This window comes from Eretmochelys imbricata, chromosome 2 (genome assembly GCF_965152235.1).
Source record: "Eretmochelys imbricata isolate rEreImb1 chromosome 2, rEreImb1.hap1, whole genome shotgun sequence".
NCBI lineage: Eukaryota > Metazoa > Chordata > Testudines > Cheloniidae > Eretmochelys > Eretmochelys imbricata.
The window spans coordinates 194,595,495-194,616,931 of record NC_135573.1 but is presented as its reverse complement, the minus strand read 5'-3'; the positions used below and the strand labels follow the sequence as shown (position 1 = coordinate 194,616,931).

Below are 21,437 nucleotides of genomic sequence, written 5' to 3'. Positions count from 1 at the left end.
ACACTCTCCAGTGTAGGGCCAATGGATTTTATTATTTAATTTAGTTACTGTCATTTGTCCTATTTTGTAACACTAACGCTAAGTATTCACATTATTTTTTAATGATCTAATAGTGCATATGTGTGTTCCCTCTGATCACACACACACACACACACACACACCCCCACCCACGCTCCACAGGGTATATTATCCAACGGAATCGTTGCTCAAACAGCAAGAGGAGCTAATCAGAGCAAAACTGAGTCTAGGGGGTTTAGCGCTGACTGTGGGAATTTGCCACTTCTTTTTACTGTCTGAAAGCTCAGCATGCCATCACAGTGGAAGAAAGCCTGCTGTATGTTGTGTGTGTTACTTCTCTCCCTCAGGAACAAAACTGTTGCTCTGGTCTGACATGCACTGACAAATCCCAGATTCATTGACTGACTGGAAATGTTTGGGTCCTGTTTGTTCTAAATTTAATTTTTCTACAGCTTCTATCACTATACTATCTGAGCATCTTGTACACATAAATGAATTATCTTCACAAAAGGCATAGACAGTGATATCCCCATTTGACAAATGGAGAACTAAGGTACAAAGAAGTTATTTGCCCACAGTGACACAGAATGCCTGGGCCAGAGTCAGGAACAGAACCCAGACCTCCAGAGTCCCCAACAAATGCTTTAACCGCAAGATCGTCCTTTTTCTCAACTCCAACCTGAGACTGAAAGAAGTCTTCTACTAAGCATTTGTTGTAAAGACAACTAAAGGATGAGACACAAATGGATGAATTTGTATGCCGGCCCTCTAATTTGCTAAATCCTCCTCTGGTTCCACTCAACTGCTTGAGCAACATGCTATGCTTGAGGACAACTGCACGTGGCTGACTGTGTAGTAGATGCTCTCCCTGAAGTATAAAGTTATCTATTTTGCAAATCCACTGTTCTATTAACAATTTCAAAGGAGCTTGTGTGAGGTAGATCTATAATTCAGAGATACATAGAGGGAAACTGAAGTTGGAGACTTCAGAGCAGACGTACTGGTCAATGAAACACATTTTCCATTTCACTGGTCTAAGCTAGGTTTCTGACCATCACAGGTGGCAGAATTTTTCCTTGAGTGGCTGAGGAACCACTCTCCCATCAAAGATGGCCCCAAAAGAATAGAACATCTATACATCAGTCATTAAGCTATCAGAAGAATAAGGCTTCAGTCAAGAATCTATATGCATCAGTGTACTTTCTCTTTAGACAGTGTTCCTGAAATATCATTTATCTGATATGCAATTTTTTAAAAGCAGGTATACCATTAAAATCTAAAAATAGAATTGTAGATGTAAAGATTCTAAAATAAAGTTATATATTAAAGAACACTCTAAGCTCAAATGATGTAGCTATTGGGGAAAAATCCCAGATACATTTCCAAGAGCAAAAGGTGAAGAAAGTAGCTCAAGGAATACAACAAACAATTTACTTTTGGATGCAATTTTTTTTTTTAAGTGTTCAGTAGTATGTCTTCATTATATATATTTTACAGGTTAAATCTTGGCATTTTAAATTCCAAATTTGACTTGAAATTAAAGCTGTGCCTTGTGACAAAATTTCAGCAGCATAAAACATATGTTGGCTGTCAGGTGTCCACGTTGTAAAAATTCCCATCGATCTGTTCACCGTTAGTAGGAACATACTGCTTTTAATAATTTCCAACCATTCAACATGATATAGTACGATATACAAACAAATTGGCACTTGAAAAAACAGCTTTATTTACAGGGACAGTTTTGTGAATAAAAACTACAGCAGTATTTTAGTCCTCTCACCTTTTTAACATGTTTGTATGGCAAAAGCATTAATTTGCTCAGTTACAAGCGTATGAATTACAATCAAGGTTCTAAAATGTAAGCAGCAGGTTTCTACCTTTCACCTTCCCCTCTCTCCTCTATTCCATCTGCAGTCCCTTAATACAAGAATCTCCAGGGCAACTCCAGCTGTGATCAAGCAACAGTCCCTATAATCTATTATAATCGTTGTATTTGTTCTGGCTATTATGAGACTGGGCCATATCAGTGGCCTGTTTAACCTGGATTCAGAGGATAGTGTCTCCTCTCTTACCTCTGTACAGCTGTCCTTCAAGACATACCATAAGTTACTTTTATTATTCATTAACAACATTGCACACAGCACTGTACAGATATGCAGGATACATATGCCCTGCTTCAGGGAGCCTTCATGCAAAAAGCGAACCACAGGTAGAGCGTCAACCACATCAGGGTTGTTTTATATAAACACTTTTATATATAAGTGTTATACATTCCAACAACCAAAACATATACTGGTTCTTCCCCACTCCCAATTGTTCTGTACATTTAGAAGCATGACAATAATTATTTCCTGATGAGTTTGTTTCTCTTGGGCAGACATTTTTACTCCCACTTCTATGCACACACAATTCTAATTATATGGCCCTTCACATCTGCTGGTGATTATCTTCTGGGTTCTAATATTGAGAAGATAGTCCTTAAACATACCACTCAAAAGAGAAGTTGGGCCATAGCACTTACATCCAGCTCCACTGTCTCAGATTCATTCAATTTCCTACCTGACCTGCCCATAGGGTGACCAGATGTCCCAATTTTATAGGGACAGTCCCAATATCTGGGGCTTTTTCTTATATAGTTGCCTATTACCCCCCACCCCATCCCAATTTTTCACACTTTCTATCTGGTCACCCTACCTGCTCAAGCACATCTTTCTCATGATGGCCCCAGACAAAGACCCCCAGGAGAGGGACGCACAATGGCCACATCTCAAGGCTTCAGCAGAGGTCAGAGTGCCTACTCTGCTATATCATGGAAAAGCAAGTCAGAAAGTCTCCACCAAAACAAGATTTCAACAAAGGGTGGGGGCAGGAAAATGTGTTTGCAAAATCTGACAACTCCCTCCACCTACCATCCATTCCCAGTTTTCTGACCAGCTCTGCCACTACACTGTGCCCAGGGAGGTGGCAAGTAGCAGAGGTTTCAACTACTCCCAAGCACCGCAGATACCTCCATACCATAGTTCATGGAGCTTAGCATGTTGTCAGTATGGCTGATTTGGAAAAGAGAAAAATCCTTTAAAAAAAAAAAAAAGTAAGTGTCCTGAATTAATCCTCCCTGTTCTACTAGATCAGAGTCTCTCCTTCTCCAACACATTTATGCAGTTGATAAATCCTGTTTTTCCTCTACATCTATATAAAGTCTGCCTGGTCCACTGTCAAAACCCTCATACAGGCCTTAATTTTCTTCTCAACTATTGCAACCTCCTTCTTTATGGAATCCCAGACTTACCCTTCAGATCCATTCTAAATGTTCCCATTAAAGTCACTTATCTTGCCTTCTGCTCAGCCACATCCATCTCATCTTCAAACCCCTTCACTGAAGCTGCTTCTGACATCAAGCTCAACGCTCTTGCCTTCCTAGCTCCTGCTTCCGTTCTCTCGCCCCTTCTGTTTAAATGCCAACTTCTACTGGTTCCTATGCCATCTTCCATGCTTTCTGATGGCCTGAGCCTCTTTTCTAACGCAATCCATTATGCCTCTACTCTTTTTTCCTTTAAGTCCCTTCTCAAAATACAGCTCTTCCAAAAAGATTTATAAACCCTAATTTAAGCGTTCATAAAATAGTCTAAAAATAAAGTGTAACTTCGCTCACATCTTCCATTCTTTGTCTACTTGTAAGCTGAGACAGGGACCTTATTCTCTTTTGTTTGTAAAGCACCCACCATATCTATGAATAGTAATTATAGCAACACTGTTCTGCAAAACACCCCGGAAAATGGTTGCTGACATTTTTAGGAGGTGCCATAGCAGCAAGTACAGTCAGAGTTCCACGACAGCTGGGAAAAAGAGGTAGATCACAAGAACAATCCAAGGACATGGTGGCTCTTTCTTCAGTCACATAAGAATTGTTTGGGATTGAGAGAATTAGTTTCTTTTCTGGAATACACTTCCCGTGATTTCTGAGGTGAGAGCAGTCGGACTGCAACTGCTCTTCTCGCGAGAGACAATGAACAGGACTGTGGTAGCATTCCAGCAGGGGGAGTATGAGCTCAAATAAAAATAAAGTACAGCCGAGGCAGAATGAGCATATCTAACTCAACAATTATGCCCAGGAGGAGGAGGATCATCTTCAAGAAACAATAAGGGTTACAGGACAGTTAGGATATGGTTCTCGGAGAGAAAACTAAGGATACACTGAAAAAAGTGATGTAGAGAATATTTATTGAGTTATAAAATAAAGTACGAGGGAGAACTTATTTAATCAGTGTCTTCTCCAAGAGAATTCAGAAGAATAAGGAACTGAATACATCCTCTCTCATCCACACAAAGTAGAAGTAATAACATCCAACAACTCGGAATTCATCTGTTTCTGTGTCAGTTTTGCATTCATAATGATCTTTGCCCAGCCAACAGCATGCAAGGATCAGGGATTTGTTCATGTTTGCAAAGAAAACCTTCCAGATTTAAAAGGTTAGAAACATTTTCATTTAAAAAAAAAAAAAGAGAAAGAAAGCTTAGAATTTACATTTAGCATGGAAAGATTACTACTTGACCTGAGCAGGTGGATTTTCAGGACTTGTTTAGAATTTTTTACTGAGCTACTTAAAATCAGGATGGTAAACCACAAGCTCTTGTTTAAAACATGGACTGAAACTCTCCCATGCACACCTAAAAAGTAAATCCAACCAGAAATATTTTATGACAGTGCATCAACTACAGAGAATATAATTATCACAATTACAGAGCAGAAAAATTAGATGCCTTTGCATCTCATGACACCCACAGGTGTGTGATCACGTTAAGGTGCCCATGCTTCAGGCCAAATCTGGCTCTTCTGCTCTCTGGATTCTTGCCAGTATAGACCCAGAGGAATTTAATGAATCCAGTTGAGTAGTTTCGGATTTTTACTGATATTACAAAACAAGTTTTTAGCCTATATCTTGTTTATTGTTTAAGTACTTGCTCCAATATTTAAAAAGAAATAGTTTGAGAGTGACTTTTCCTTCTGCATGTTTTAAACTAAACAACAGTCTTCCTCATTTTCAGATTAGGCTGTTTCTGAGGCTACTAGACTGCAGTGAAGAGAATCATTTTTTAAATAAAAGTCAGTACACTCTCACAGGATTCTCTTAACAGGATGCCAAATGAAGTAACTTCACGAAGAGGACCAATTCATCTTGAGACCTGCCATTGTTTCAGCTAATGCAAGTTAAGATTTTTTTTTAAATGAATCTATATGTAGTACACCAAATGAAAGAGAGCAAACACTAAATTGTGTTGGGTACCTTTTTAAAATAGCAATGCCTGTGGTATATCTGTAAAGAAAATATCAGTGAAAATGTGATTCACAGTAACTGCATTCCTAAAGACAGGTTTCAGAGTAACAGCCGTGTTAGTCTGTATTCGCAGAAAGAAAAGGAGTACTTGTGGCACCTTAGAGACTAACGAATTTATTTGAGCATGAGCTTTCGTGAGCTACAGCTCACTTCATCAGATGCATACCGTGGAAACTGCAGCAGACTCTATATATACACAGAGAATATGAAACAATACCTCCTCCCACCCCACTGTCCTGCTGGTAATAGCTTATCTAAAAGCCATTTCCAGCACAAATCCAGGTTTTCTCACCCTCCACCCCCCCACACAAATTCACTCTCCTGCTGGTGATAGCCCATCCAAAGTGACAACTCTTTACACAATGTGCATGATAATGAAGTTAGGCCATTTCCTGCACAAATCCAGGTTCTCTCACTCCCTCACCCCCCTCCAAAAACCCACCCCCATACACACACAAACTCACTCTCCTGCTGGTAATAGCTCATCCAAACTGGCCACTCTCCAAGTTTAAATCCAAGTTAAACCAGAACATCGGGGGGGGGGTAGGAAAAAACAAGAGGAAATAGGCTACCTTGCATAATGACTTAGCCACTCCCAGTCTCTATTTAAGCCTAAATTAATAGTATCCAATTTGCAAATGAATTCCAATTCAGCAGTTTCTCGCTGGAGTCTGGATTTGAAGTTTTTTTGTTTTAAGATAGCGACCTTCATGTCTGTGATTGCGTGACCAGAGAGATTGAAGTGTTCTCCGACTGGTTTATGAATGTTATAATTCTTGACATCTGATTTGTGTCCATTTATTCTTTTACGTAGAGACTGTCCAGTTTGACCAATGTACATGGCAGAGGGGCATTGCTGGCACATGATGGCATAAATCACATTGGTGGATGTGCAGGTGAACGAGCCTCTGATAGTGTGGCTGATGTTATTAGGCCCTGTGATGGTGTCCCCTGAATAGATATGTGGGCACAATTGGCAACGGGCTTTGTTGCAAGGATAAGTTCCTGGGTTAGTGGTTCTGTTGTGTGGTATGTGGTTGTTGGTGAGTATTTGCTTCAGGTTGCGGGGCTGTCTGTAGGCAAGGACTGGCCTGTCTCCCAAGATTTGTGAGAGTGTTGGGTCATCCTTTAGGATAGGTTGTAGATCCTTAATAATGCGTTGGAGGGGTTTTAGTTGGGGGCTGAAGGTGACGGCTAGTGGCGTTCTGTTATTTTCTTTGTTAGGCCTGTCCTGTAGTAGGTAACTTCTGGGAACTCTTCTGGCTCTATCAATCTGTTTCTTTACTTCCGCAGGTGGGTATTGTAGTTGTAAGAAAGCTTGACAGAGATCTTGTAGGTGTTTGTCTCTGTCTGAGGGGTTGGAGCAAATGCGGTTGTATCGCAGAGCTTGGCTGTAGACGATGGATCGTGTGGTGTGGTCAGGGTGAAAGCTGGAGGCATGCAGGTAGGAATAGCGGTCAGTAGGTTTCCGGTATAGGGTGGTGTTTATGTGACCATTGTTTATTAGCACTGTAGTGTCCAGGAAGTGTATCTCTTGTGTGGACTGGACCAGGCTGAGGTTGGTGGTGGGATGGAAATTGTTGAAATCATGGTGGAATTCCTCAAGGGCTTCTTTTCCATGGGTCCAGACGATGAAGATGTCATCAATATAGCGCAAGTAGAGTAGGGGCTTTAGGGGACGAGAGCTGAGGAAGCGTTGTTCTAAATCAGCCATAAAAATGTTGGCATACTGTGGGGCCATGCGGGTACCCATAGCAGTGCCGCTGATCTGAAGGTATACATTGTCCCCAAATGTGAAATAGTTATGGGTAAGGACAAAGTCACAAAGGAATTCCTGTTTCATTTAGATTTTAAAAGATAATCCTGGCATTCAAAAAGCAGGTGTTGGACATTCTAGAGGCTTTTCAATTTGAGCATAATACGGTAGACCTTAACATTAAATGTGTTAGAATTATATAGGTTAGTGGATAAGGCCAAGTGTCATAAAGGCTACTGATATCTGATCAGAGGATTTGGAGTAAGTACCTTTACATTTATTAGACTTTTTAAAAGTGAATAAAAGTTTTGGTAAACTCTGTCTCCAGGGCCCCAGTCCACAAATGGTACTGACCAAATGACAAATATTCAAAGGGCAAATAAACATGTAAACAATTACCTGATACTGAACTATAAACTGAGTTTGGGGTGTTATAAAAAGAGCTACTTCATAAGTTGTGCTTTTTGTTGGTATTATATTTATTTTAAACTTTGATTTCTAGAAAATCCTCCACCCCGAACAAATCCTTTTAGATTCAGTATAGTTTGTGATCCCTGATCGAATAACCCAACTATAATTCAGCAGAACAGCTCTACTGATGATATAAACTTCTTGAGCAAAAATATAAACACAGTATAGCGACTGAAAAAGTGTACTAACACAGCATGAAAAAAGAAACATGACTGCTACAACTTGCAATGTCATTTAATCTATTAAAACGGAATTATTTAAACAAGCATATTTTAAATTGTATTGTTTCTCCTCATGTTTTCAGAGAAGGTAAGCATTATAAATTAAAATTATGTCTTTGTGTTTCTTGTTAATGGAGGTCTTGTACATTTGGAAATTGACTCCTATAATTACCATCTAACTGTTAAATTGCCACAATGCCCAGAGACCCAGTCAGAAACTGATTGTGCTAGGCACTGTCCAAACACAATGAAGATGCAATCCATGTCCCAAAAAATTTACCATCAGAGGTCTCAATTCTGCAATCAGATCTGTGACATCAGACCCTTAGATCAAAGAAGAGTTCCATTTAATTGGACAAGGATCCACCCACATATGTCCCATTGCCCAAATGAGATCCAAGAAATTACTCATTACTTTTGCAAAACTGGGTCAGATACAAAAGTAGCCTTTAATTTTCAGAGTTATGCTATCAAAAAGATTTTTTTTTTTTAAAGAGGAAGATTGTCACCAAGTAGGGGACTGCGTAATTCAAGAGATAGGTAAGACGACAGACCTTTCACCTCCAAGAGTCCTGACCAAATCCAACGTATGACAGTAGCAACCGAGCTATTACCACCCGATGGCTGGTCAGTGGCCTACCAAATGAGTTGATGAAACCAATCCAGTTGTTCCAGGATTGGTGTCCCCAACACAAACACACTACATCTAGCATATTTGTTGGTAGTTATGACAAGGGAACCAAGCCAGAAAGCAGCAGTGGATTGGGGAAACACTAACACAGGCAAACACTGGGTCTTTATTGAACAAGAACATTGTGGCAATGTAAATATCACTAAGTAACCATGGGATTAATTTTCAAAGTCATACCCTACAGAAATTTATACATATCCTTTACCAAAGGCTGCTCTGTGGGCTTGCGATAGAACTAGAGATAAGATAAGCTCTTTTCCTTTGCCAATGACACCCATTGCAAACAATCCAGATCTTAACCCAAACCACAAACCAGAAACCTTTAAATGTTTCTAACTCATTTAGAGACAAAAATCTAACTTTAACTGCCCCACTCTCCTGTGGTACTAGTACTGTCAAGTTAGCCATTATGTTTCTCAAGTTTCTAGAAAAAATATTTTATACAGAATGCTAACTTTAATAGAAATGATGGTATCTGGTTATTTAGGAAACAAAAAAAATATAACTAATTTAGATCAACCTTTTCAGACAACTTTCCTAACAAAAGAATCTCCATATGTGACATGCCTGGAAAAGGATCTGGATATACAAATTACCCAAGAGAAATGAGGTTTGATCCAGAAAAGAGGGCCAGCAATCTCAGTCTGCAGCACAATAAAAGAACATTTATGTAAGATATTGTTTCAGTCTCACACTAGTCAGATTAAAAAAAATAGAGAGAGATTGAATGGTGATAAATGTTGAAGAAACTGTGGTGAAAGAGGAGATGTTATGCATATATGGGGGACATGGCTAATCATAGAGTATTGGGATGCAATCCATAACCAAATATCACAAATTGTTGGATTATATTACCAAATGATCCACTGGTAATCCTCCTGGGGGCTTCCTACTGGAAATGATAACACAAAGGGAAACAAGGAATTAATTGCTCAATTGTCTGCAGCTGTTCGGCTATTGATAGCATCTCACAGGAAAAAGAAAAATAGTCTAACTATAGGGAACTGGTTAAAAAATAATAATAATAATAATAAATAATAATAATAATAATCTGGGAGGTTGCTATTATGGAAAAGTTAACACACCAATTATGTACCTGGCAAAATAGAGGACAAATAGATACTTAGACATTTTGGTTACCTTTTATTCAATACTCACGGGCAAAAAACTCAGGGCACTTGTCCAATTTTTTTTTTTAATATTAACATTTGATAGACATGCCTGTCTGTTAAATATGTGTAATCAAAAATTTCACACAATTTAATAAAATCACAAGAAACAACATGATGCTAACTCTGTAGTGTGCTAATATCCTGTAAAAAAGAGAGATCTGGTTACTATATTTTCATTTGTCTCTCTAAACAGAAGCTCGCTGTTGTAATGATTATTGTTTTGTTTCTGATATTTACATGGCAAGGATTTGTAAACCTGTTAATACTTCCTAAACAAATCAATAGTAAAAAAGGAACCAATGCACACCTTCCAGCCTGGGGATGAGGAATGCTATAACTGGGTCTACAGTAGCAGTTTGGCGGGGGCAGGAGGGCAGTTTTCCACCACTTCCACTTCTGATTCAGCTCCATAAGTGACAGCAACTTTGGAAGCTCCAGCGGTGATAATGCTCCCATGGACACTAGCATTTTTATTACTGTGTCATTTAACACTGTTTACAGCATATCTAAATGACACAGTGGTAAAACACAATGGTCTGCTGAACATTAACAGCAATATTTCTTCCACAGCTGTTACCACTGGCTAGGCATGCTGATGTCAGCAACTGTAGAAATTTTTTGCCTGATACAGAAAAGGCCCTGTGTAGAAGTTTACCCTGTTCTATAGGTAGAGGTCCTCACTCTCCACAACTGCCAATCTAGTACCTTTCATAAGCACAAAAATCTAGTTATTTAAAATAAAAGGGAAAGGGGATGAAGTTTGCTAACCAGAAGTGAAAGAATAATAATAAATCCTCTCTGCCCAATTCCATTACAGGAGACCCCAGTACAGCACTATTAACACCACAATCCCAGTTGTAACAACAATTTAGGCCCTGATCCTGTACTGTGTTGGGTCCGAGCAGATTCCCATCACAATCAGTGAAGTTCCTTGCCTGCGTAGCAGTCTGTTCATACCCAAAGAACTGCAGGATTAGGACCTTGGTCTCTGTGTCCATGACGAAAATAAATTAGACTTGTCAAATCAGGACGTAATGAAATTAAAACTTTTTTTCTTCTTATGAATTGTCTCATTCCCCCCTCCAGTAAAATGATCACCACGGAAAATACTATTTTTCTATTATCAGAGGGGTAACCGTATTCTGGATCTGTGAAAGTGGCAAAGAGTCCTGTGGCACCTTACAGACTAATAGACATATTGGAGCATAAGCTTTCGTGGGTGAATACCCACTTCTTCAGATGCATGTCTATATACTTCTTAGTGCTAGTTTCTTAACTGAAGAAGGACATTTTATTCCATAGTTATTTTTTTTTTAAATTTTGCAGAATAAGGAAGTCAGAAGTAATACATTACAGTATATAGTTTAGATCTATTTTCTACAGAACAAGGTTGGGGGGAGGGAGGATGAACATGTCAAGCACACTATTCACAGAAAGAAAAGGAGTATTTGTGGCACCTTACAGACTAACTAATTTATGTGAGCATAAGCTTTCGTGAGCTACAGCTCACTTCATCAGATGCATGTAATGGAAAATACAGTAGGGAGATTTTATATACACAGAGAACATGAAACAACGGGTGTTACCATACACACTGTAAGGAGAGTGATCAGGTAAGGTGAACTATTACCAGCAGGAGAGAAAAAAAACTTTGTATAGTGATAATCAAGGTGGGCCATTTCCAGCAGTTGACAAGAACATGTGAGGAACAGTGGAGGGGAAAAAATAAACATGGGGAAATAGTATTACTTTGTGTAATGACACATCCACTCCCAGTCTTTATTCAAGCCTAATGTAATGGTGTCCAGTTTGCAAATTAATTCCAATTCAGCAGTCTCTCATTGGAGTCTGTTTTTGAAGAATTTTTGTTGAAGAATTGCAACGTTTAGGTCTGTAATCAAGTAACTAGAGAGATCAAAGTGTTCTCCGACTGGTTTTTGAATGTTATAATTCCCGACGTCTGATTTTTGTCCATTTATTGTTTTACGTAGAGACTGTCCGGTTTGGCCAATGAACATGGCAGAGGGGCACTGCTGGCACATGATGGCATATATCACATTAGCTGCTACTCTGAAACCTATTCACAGAAAGTTATTTCTTCCATCCCTCTAACTCCCTAAACACACACATCATACACATATTTACATTATATGTTCAAACACCAAGCTACTTATCAGACCTCACTTGCAAAACTGCCACCATGAAGATATACCAGCCCAGGCACATGATCCACTCGGCTTCCCCTAACGACAATGGAAATACGAACGAGATCCCATTGCCCACGTAGAAGAATGAAAGAGGGATCAGGCCAGTGGCTGAGCGGAATGCTGCCAGGCTGGGCTACACACACACACCACGCCACCGGCCTAACGGGCCAGGGTCCCTCAGCCAGCTCCGCAGAGCGGCATCTCAGAGGGACCGGCGCGTCCGAGGTCTGGGCGAGCCGGGGAACAGGGTGTCTCCCGGGGCTGGTCAGCGGAGGACTCAGGTAAGGGGCTCCCGCCTCAGAGAGTGCCGGGGTACCCAGGCTGAGAGGGCGCCCCGCGGCTGTGCGCGCCCACGCGGGGGGGCAGCTCCCACCTCGGGGCCGGGGGTTACCTGCTCTGCCAGCCCTGGAGGAGGTTGGTGTATTTGCTGAGCGCTCCCTCCAGCGTCGGCTCCCTCCTGCGGCCGCTGCCGAGCGCCGGCCTCCCTCCGCTCCCTCCGGGGCTCGCGGCTGCCGAGCCCGGGCTGCTGCTGCTCCCTCCGCCGCCGCCTTCCAGCCTGCCCGCCCCAGGCCGGCCCGGCAGCCCGCGGCCCAGGGAGGAGGGAGACGAGCCCGCCGACGTGGGGCGGCTGCTGCTCCGGCTGCTGCTGTTGCTTCCGCCGCCTCCATCCCCGCTGCTGCTACCGCCGCCGCCGCCCTGCGCCGCCGCCTTCTCCATGGAGCCCGCGGCGCAGGGTCCGAGCCCGCCCGGCCGCGGCTGCTGCGAGTTCCCGGGAAATGCCTGACTCACGCGCGGAGCGGGAGTGGCCGGGCCAGTGGGGGGAGCCGCCGAGCCCGCCCCCTCCGCCCGTTACTAGAGCAAGTTGGGGCGGCGGCTGCAGAACTACCCCCAGCCCCGGGAGACGCAGGAACCCCCGCCCTGGCTGGCAGTTGCTCAGGAGGCTGCTGGCCCGGCCTGGAAGAGTCCGAGCCAGGCCTGAGAGAGAGAGAGAGCACAGCACGCGGAGCGACAGCCAGGGAGAAGAGCACAACTCGGTGTGTAACACACAGCAGCAACAGCGCATAACACACGCACACGCAGCATACACACCATGTAACAGCCAGGGAGGAGAGCACAACTTGGTGTGTAACACACATCACCACACAATACACGCACAGCATACACACTGCATAACAGCCAGGGAGGAGAGCATGACTCGATGTGTAACACACACACACAAATGTACACACCGTGTAACAGCCAGGAAGGAGTGCACAGCACGGTGTGTAACACATAGCAACACACACAGCACCACTACCAGTGAGGAGAGCACAGCACTGTATGTAATACCCAGCAACACACATACAGCATAACACTCACTGAGGAGAGCACAACACAGTGTGTAACACACCACATACATATACACTGAAGAACAGCCAGAGAGGAGTGCATGACATGCAGTGTTTCACACAGCACTACCCACCACAGAACACACATAACATGACAGCCAGAGAGAGGAGTGCACAACACAATGTGTAACATAGCACTTCACAACACATACACAGTATGTAACACACATAGAAGCGTGCACAACACACGCACATACATAAGCAGTATTGCCATCTCCAATCATTCAAGAACCATGAGTCACATATTGTAAATCCACCAAAAATCATCAGATTGGCTTAAAATCATGGTGTTTTTAATTATAAATTGGAAGGGGTTCTTTGGCTTTTGAGCTTATAGGATGCAGTTAGGTCATCTTTTCTACACAACCATGAGGGCTAGAAACTTTTTATTTAAAAAGAAATGAGAGCTTAGATTCTCTGTCTTTTTGTTCTATAGTTGTACAGCACCCAGCACACTGGGGTCGTGGTCCATGACTGTGGCTTGTAGGTGCTACAATAATGCAAATAATAAATAATAATCATGCAGTCTCTTCATTTCAACAGCAGGAATTTGTAGAAGAAAAAACAATGTGAGACAATCAAATCATCAGAGCTGGCAACATTGCAAAGGCAAGCTAACCACAACATACACACTGTGTGCACAGCAATTAATGCATAACACAGAGAGAGTAGTGCTCTACTTCAACACAAAGTGTATAACAAAGGATCACAGCACTGAGTGTATAGCACATGGAAACAAATGATAAACCTGCAGTGAGAGAGACCTTGTGTTTCAGGAATAGGAGCTCTGAGTACAACGCCTGCTTTTGTCACAGACTCCCTGTGTAATCTTGGGCAAAGTACTTAATCTCCCCATACCTCAGTTCTCCATTGTAAAATGGGGATGGTAATACTTCCCTGTCTCTTAGGTGTTGTGAAGATACATTCTTTAATAAGTCTGAGCCACTCAGATGCTAAAACAATGGGGAACATATAAGTACCTAGACATATCAGACACAAAGGAGTGTGGAAAAACAATAGTGTGTCCGTATCAACACATACATCAACATGGGAAGTCTGGGACAGTTCTGAGAGGCTGCAGAACCTTTGGCTGCAGGAGGCACCCACAGGCAGACAGGGTGCTAGAGTTCTGTGGTGGCTTATTCTCTCCTCTTGCAGGCATCATGTAAGGAGTGAATGGGTAAACTGAGCTTGGGCTGTGCCTTAAATTATGGAGCTGAAGATTGCTTACCTCCTAGGCTCTGGCCCTGTGCAGATTAAAACTATCTGGCATGGCATTGAGGAAATCTCCTGACAGCTGAATGAGACACATGGCAGCAAGTGGTGGTGGGGAAGGAAGATATTTTACATGTGAGTTGGTGAGCAGGAGAGGGGGCCAACTATGCTTCCCCTGCTGGCTACCAGTTGCCTCACCAGCTGCCCCAATTGAGGTCATCCTCCTGTCCACTTACGCTGTTCCTTTCTGTGGGTTCATCTAAGCCCCTGCCCTCCTAGCTACTTCATGCTGCTTTCAATTAAGGGCTTCATCATAGAAATGTAGGGCTGAAAAGGACCTTGAAAGGTCATCAAGTCCAGGCCCTTGCACTGAGCAGGACCATCAGCACCCTTTGGGCAACTTCATATTGCCTCTGACTAGGTCTTCCTCCAGGGCCCTCTTCTCCTCCTTATCACTTCTTCTGTCCCCAACTTGGATCTTCTATGGGGTCCTTTCAGCAGGTGACTGCTTCTTTATTTTCATGTCCTCTCATTCCTTACAGCTAACCAATCCCTCCATCTCAGTCGGTTTTCTTTGTACCCCCAGTCAACCTATCCTCATTAATAGAAGTTGTATGTACTTTTATAAAATAAATGAAACAATAGTATCCAATTTCAGTTATAAGCAGGAGTGGGACAAATAATTATACAGGGCAACCCAATTGAGGGGATATGCAGGGGGCTCAGATGTGTTTAGTTGGCTTAAATACTTATTTGCACCTATTACCATAGTTTTTGAGCACCTCACAGTCTTGTTAATGTATTTATCCTTACAACACCTCTGTGAGGTAGGTAAGTACTATTATCCCTGCTTTACAGATGGGGAAGTGGGGTACAGGGAGACTAAGTGACTTGCCCAAGGTCACACAGGAAGTCTGTGGCACAGCAGGGAATTGAACCCAAGAATCCCAAACTGGTGCCCCAATCATTGCATCATCCTTCCTTTCTGCTTGAAACAGCCATGCACAGAATTCACAATAGACAGAATGTATATCCGCACAGACACATAGAAGCTCCAAATTAACGTAAATATTCACACACAGTGCATAAATTATCACAACACAGGGTATATATTAATATTCACACAGAGCGTATAAAGTCACCCACCCAGGGCATAGATTTACACACAAACAGTGGAAAGCAAGTGGTGGTGGTGTAACCCAGGAGAAGAATCAACCCTTTCTGTGGTTAATTTGTTTATTAGTAAGGACTGTGTGAATATTTGTGTTTGTTATTTTATGCTACATTCTCATTTTGCTTTAAACCAACACATTCTCCGAGCTAACCTATACATACATATAATGTGTAATTTTGTACTCTGTGTGTGTTACTCCACACACTGTATGAGTATTCATGTATACTCTGTGTGATCATGTATGCACTGTGCAAATATTTAACACAGAGAACATACAAAGTTTAAAAAACACAAAGAATGTATTTTAGTAAAATAATATACAGTGAGTCAATTACAACAGAGTATACAGCTTAATACAAATATTCACACACAGTGCCTACATTCTCGGGGGGGGGAGGGGCAATCATACACGGGGGGGGCAGATTCTCCTATCATAACAATTTACACTGAAGTAAATGTAAATTTACTCCCTCATGGGGAGTTATGCCAGCAATGTAAATTTACTCCCTAATGTAATGTAAATTTAATGTAATGTAAATTGCAATGTAAATTTACTCCCTAATGTAAATTTAATTCCCTAATGGGGAGTTATGCCAGCAATGTTGGTTGTGTTCACGGCCCTGTTTAGTGCTCCAAATGGTATTGTCAGGCCTCCTTTAAGATATGTCTGTCTACACTGCAGTTGGAAGGTGTGATTCAAAGCACAGCTAGGCAGACTTACACTAGCTCGGCTCAAGCTAGCAGACTGAAACTAACACTGGACATTGCAGCACTAGTGATGGCTTGGGTTAGCCACCTGAGCTCAGACCAAGGGGGCTGGGCGGTACTGGACTTGGGCAGATAGTCCAAGCCAGTGCCACAATGTCCACATTGATATTTTTAGCGTGCTAGCTCAAGATGAGCTAGCACGAGTTGATCTACCCATGTGGATCAACAGTTTGCCTCTTGGTTCTGTTTTGCTTATTTGCTTTTCCAGCCAAATTCCTCCTCCTCCTTTGCAAGTCATAACACCAGGTTCACAAACTTTTTCTAGTTTAGCGAGTAAGAATGGCAACACAAACATTTGAAGGAACATGGGGGAGGCAATTGCTTACTGGATGGAACTTGAAGAACATCTGGAAAGGATTCTACAATTGACAAAGGTATGCAAACCTGCTGTCAGATACTGTGGTACAATATTTTGTATCATCTCCTGGATATTTTGCTATAGTTAAGTGAGAGGTTCAAACAAGAAACTAGACAGTCCTTATAATGGTGATTTTTTTTGTGGGGGGCGGGGTTACTTGAATTGCTTGCGAGGTATGATACTATGTTGTGAGATCATGTGGAAGCTATTAGGGCTGATACCATAAAGGTGACATACTTATCAACCTGAATTCAAAGTGAATTTATCACTAGGATTACAAGAAAAGTACAGCAGACTATTTTTGACCAGGTTAGGAAAGCTAAATATTTCTGCATTGTGTTTGAGTGCACTCCAGACCTTTCTTCACTGGAACAAAATGTCTCAGGTGTCAAAGTATGATTGAGGTTTCAAAAGATGGAAAGGTTTTTGAGAGCTTTGTAGATTTTATTGATATTCACACTGGCACAGCTCCCCTTCGTCAGAGCAGGTAGGCCCAATTGAGCATAGGCGCCAAGTGGTGGGTGCTGAGCACCCACTGGCAATCCCCCTTCAGCTCCCCTTTTCCCCTAGCACCTCCCACCTGCTGGCAGGCCCCATTGATCAGCACTTCCCCCTTTCCTCTCTCCCCATGCCTCAAGCCCACCACAATCAGCTGTTTCACAGCGTGCAGGAGGCTCTGGGTGGAAAGGGAGGAGGAGCAAGGGCATGGCATACTCTTGGAGGAGGCGGAATGGCACGGGAAGAGGTGGGGTGGAGGGGCGGAACAGGGGAAGGGGCAGAGTGGGAGTGAGGCCTGGGGCCAGTGCCAGGTTTACAATGGCACCAGGCCCAGGCTCAGAAGGGGCCCCAGCCTGCACTGCTTGCACTGTGCCCTGAGACCCACCCTGCCCACCAAGGGCTCCTCTCCACCCCCTGACCCCACCTGCCGGCTTTTCTCTGCCTCCTGGCCGAACCCCAGTGCACCTCCAGCTCCAGGCAGCCTCTGCTTCCCACCATCTGTGGGGCCCCACCTGTCTCCCCAGAGTTGAGCTGCCTGGGACTGGTGCAGAAGCCTGGCCAGTCTCAGCCAGTTGGGGGGGACACAGTGTGCGGGGCTTAGCTGAGCCCCTCCAAGCAAGTGGGTCCTGAGGGAGCCCGGGCGGGGCAGGCCCTGGCCTGGCCAATTCCCCACCGCGGGACCAGCCCAGGCTGCAATGGCAGCTCAACTTGCAGACACAGTTACTTCCCAGCAGGGCTGGTGCGTGGGGCCGGGAGGCAGGGTGTAGGGAAGTGGGTCTCTGGAGGGTCTGGGGTGGGTGCTGGGCTGTGAAGGGGCAGGGAAGATCTCTGTGTGTTGGGGCACTAGGGAGTGGGGGTTCTGTGTGGGGTGCTGGACAGTTGTGGTGTGCCGGGCGCTGTGCATTTGTGGCACGGTCTGGAGGGGCTCTGGCAATAGGGAATCAGGGGGGTGTTCTGGTGTTGAGCAGGGGGGCTGTGTGGCATGACATGGGCCCACCCACAAGGGGAAGGGGTATGCTGGCAGCACAGAGCCGGGTGGGCCATTGTGCGTCTGGCAACTACCGGTTTATAAATAGTGCCCTCACACTGGGCTGGGCGGAGCGGAGCTGCCCTGCCATGCCATGCCCCATTGCCTCTGGCTGGCCCCTCGCTCCGGGGATCGACTCTCCTGCTCCATGCTCCATTGCCCCCATGGGGGGTCCACAAATATTTTGGTGCCGGGCACACAAAAGGTTAATTTGGCCCTGCCTGGAGCAGAGCCAGGGTCGAGCACCCCCTGGCACATTGGAAAGTCAGGGCCTGTGCAGTTGAGCCAATTAAAGCAGACAGGGCTAAATATGGGGCTAAAAGACCTGTCAGAGGGCAGCAAGGGGAAGAGTGATTGGGGCAGGTTCTGTCTGAAGAGAGGAGACACAGAGGCATAGAACTAACTCCTGTAGTGGGTCTCTGAAGCAAGGGGTCTGGTGCCCAGGGACACAGCTCTGATGCCTGTGTTCCAGAAAGGGAGTAGTGCTGGCTGGGACTCGGCAACTGCAAGAAGCAGGATCACCAGAGATCCCTGGGAGCGGAGGCTGTGAAACCCTAAGACAAAGGATGGGCTTAAAACAGAAAAATAAACCTTCTGAAAGGAGAATGGGTGTGGCAGTGTATCTTCAAAGATGGGAAGAAGCTTTGCCACATCACACACCAAAACGGGGAGGGTATTACAGAGATTATTTTAGAGAAGCCAAAAAAGACAGTCTAGAGATGGCTGATTGCAGGGGGCAAAGCTATGACAATGGAGCTAACGTGGCTGCAGCATGGTGTTCAAAATCAAATTCAGCAGATAAATCAGTATGTCTCTTGTCCCGTGTGCTGTCCACTCATTGAATCTTGTTTGAGAAGTTGCTGCAATGTTTGTTCCCCAAACTGTGCTCTTTTGGAGCGGGGGGGGCGTATTCAAAGATTATATACCTTGTTTTCTGCTTCTGCTAGTCATTTGGATGTGCTGAAAAAGCCTATTAGCATTACATTAAAATGTCAAACCACGACAAGGTGGTCAGCAAGAGCAGAGGCAATCTGTTCACTACCAAGTCAGGTTGAGGGTAGTCTTGACACTTGAAATGGGATCAAGACTTCTTGTAATCTTATGCCAAAATTTAAGTTAGAAGATAATAGCTTGCAAACAGACATTTCATTTCTTGTTTTGCTCAAGCCTCAAGATGTGGAATATTATCAAAAATTAACGTTGTGAGCAAAAAATTGCGGAGTCCAGATCTTGACATTCAGATAGTTTGCTTGGGGGCCTTCAGTATGGTTTATCAGAATTACGATTTTATGGGTTCATTGCAAGTAAGGAAGCTGCTGTTTCACAGGGTGAAATTTTAGGAATATCCACACAGTTCAAAGAGAAAACGTCAAAAGAGGAAAGCAATACCAGGCAAACTTCAAAAGGATGAAAGGACATCAGATTCCAAAAAAGTTTTTGAATGAGGTTAACAGTATTAACACAATTGGACAACAAGATGCATAATTTTAATGGAGTTGGAGCGGGGTTGGTTTTTTGCTGGGCAAGAAACTGGAAAGTCTCAGCAGCAAAGATGTAAAGGGACACACCCGAAACTTATATGCAAGTTTCCCTAACACAGAAACAGCACTATGTATTTTTTGCTGTCTTCCTGTAACCATGGCTGCTAATGAAAGGAGTTTCAGCAAGCTTTAACATTAATTAAGACCCATCTAAGAATGTCCATGGGGCATGAAAGGTTAAGCGATCTGGCAGTTGTTTCTATAGTGAACTCAGAAGCAAGGCAGAGAGACTGGGATGAGCTAATTAATGAGTTTACTCCAGAGAAGGCTAGGAAGGTCCCTTTGTAAAAGTACTTAGTGGAAGTTGGTTTTGTTTGGGCTTTTTTGTTGTTGTGGCAGTGAGAAGAGGAACGTGGATTTGTGTCTTTGAACCTGGGCCAGAACATCTTTCGCATTGCATTGCTCTGAAAAACAGGATATATACAATTTAGGTACACACCACCCCCTTTCTGCAGCTGCAACTGTTCCCTCTTTGAAGAATGTTCCTACAGTAATAGCTCTGCCAAGTTGCTCCAACTAATCCCCACTCCATTCAATACAACTGCACCTAACAGTCAATGCAACAAGAGTGTGTGCAGATAAACACTGGAATTTAAATCTGTGGAACACACCACAAACAATAGCACATTCTCTTAGGCCTTCCTCCTGTGTACCTATTGCAGACTCATGGATTTTAAGGCCAGAAGGAACCATTAGATCATTTGGTCTGACCTGTATATCACAGACCAGAGAATTTCATCCAGTCACTCCTGTACTGAGCCTGATAAATTGTGATTGACTAAAGCAGTGATACTCAGACTGAGGCTTCTGAGCTGCAAGTGGGTCTTTAATGTGTCTCCTGCATCTCTTTGTGGCACATGATATTAAAACACTGTGCGATCGGTTAATAATTAAATCAGGCTGCTTTTACTGTGTTATTTACCAATTGTAGTTGATAAAATAATACGTGGTCAGTCATTTTGCTGTGAGAATTTTATTTTATATATATATTCTCCATCATACTGTTTAAATATCAATATATACTATAGTAAATGAAACAATGAATTCACACTACTGTGGCTCTTTGGGGTAAATGTTGATTGCTAATTTGGCTTTTGACCTACTGAAGTCTGAAAAAAGAACAGGAGTACTTGGGGCACCTTAGAAACTAAAAATTGATTTGAGCATAAGCTTTCGTGGGCTACAGCCCACTTCATCGGATGCATAAAATGGAACATATAGTAAGAAGATATATATGTACACATACAGAGAACATGAAAAGGTAGAGTAAGAGGCTAATTAATTAAGAGGTGCTATTATCAGCAGGAGAAAAAAAAATATTGTAGTGATAATCAAGATGGCCCATTTAGACAGTTGACAAGAAGGTGTGAGGATACTTAACATGGGGAAATAGATTCAATATGTGTAATGACCTAGCCACTCCCAGTCTCTATTCAAACCCAAGTTAATGGTATCTAGTTTACATATTAATTCAAACTCAGCAGTTTCTCATTGGAGTCTGTTTTTGAAGCTTTTCTGTTGCAAAATTGCCACCTTTAAGTCCGTTTCTGAGTGGCCAGAGAGGTTGAAGTGTTCTCCTACCGGTTTTTGAATGTT

The 21,437-nt window shown here is 43.1% G+C and overlaps 1 protein-coding gene across 6 annotated transcripts in view; it reads right to left on the bottom strand.

Moving 5' to 3' along the window:
• OSBPL10 (oxysterol binding protein like 10) overlaps positions 1-12,647 on the bottom strand; it is a 191,255-nt gene extending 178,608 nt beyond the window's left edge. For all 6 annotated transcript variants that reach the window (XR_013345319.1, XR_013345320.1, XR_013345322.1 and 3 more), the window contains exon 1: positions 12,264-12,647. Coding sequence is in view for 1 of the 6 variants with exons in the window: in XM_077811234.1 (XP_077667360.1) it covers positions 12,264-12,589 (326 nt within the window). In the remaining 5 variants the exon portion in view is untranslated. The remainder of the gene's footprint in view (positions 1-12,263) is intronic.
• Positions 12,648-21,437: the final 8,790 nt, after the last annotated feature.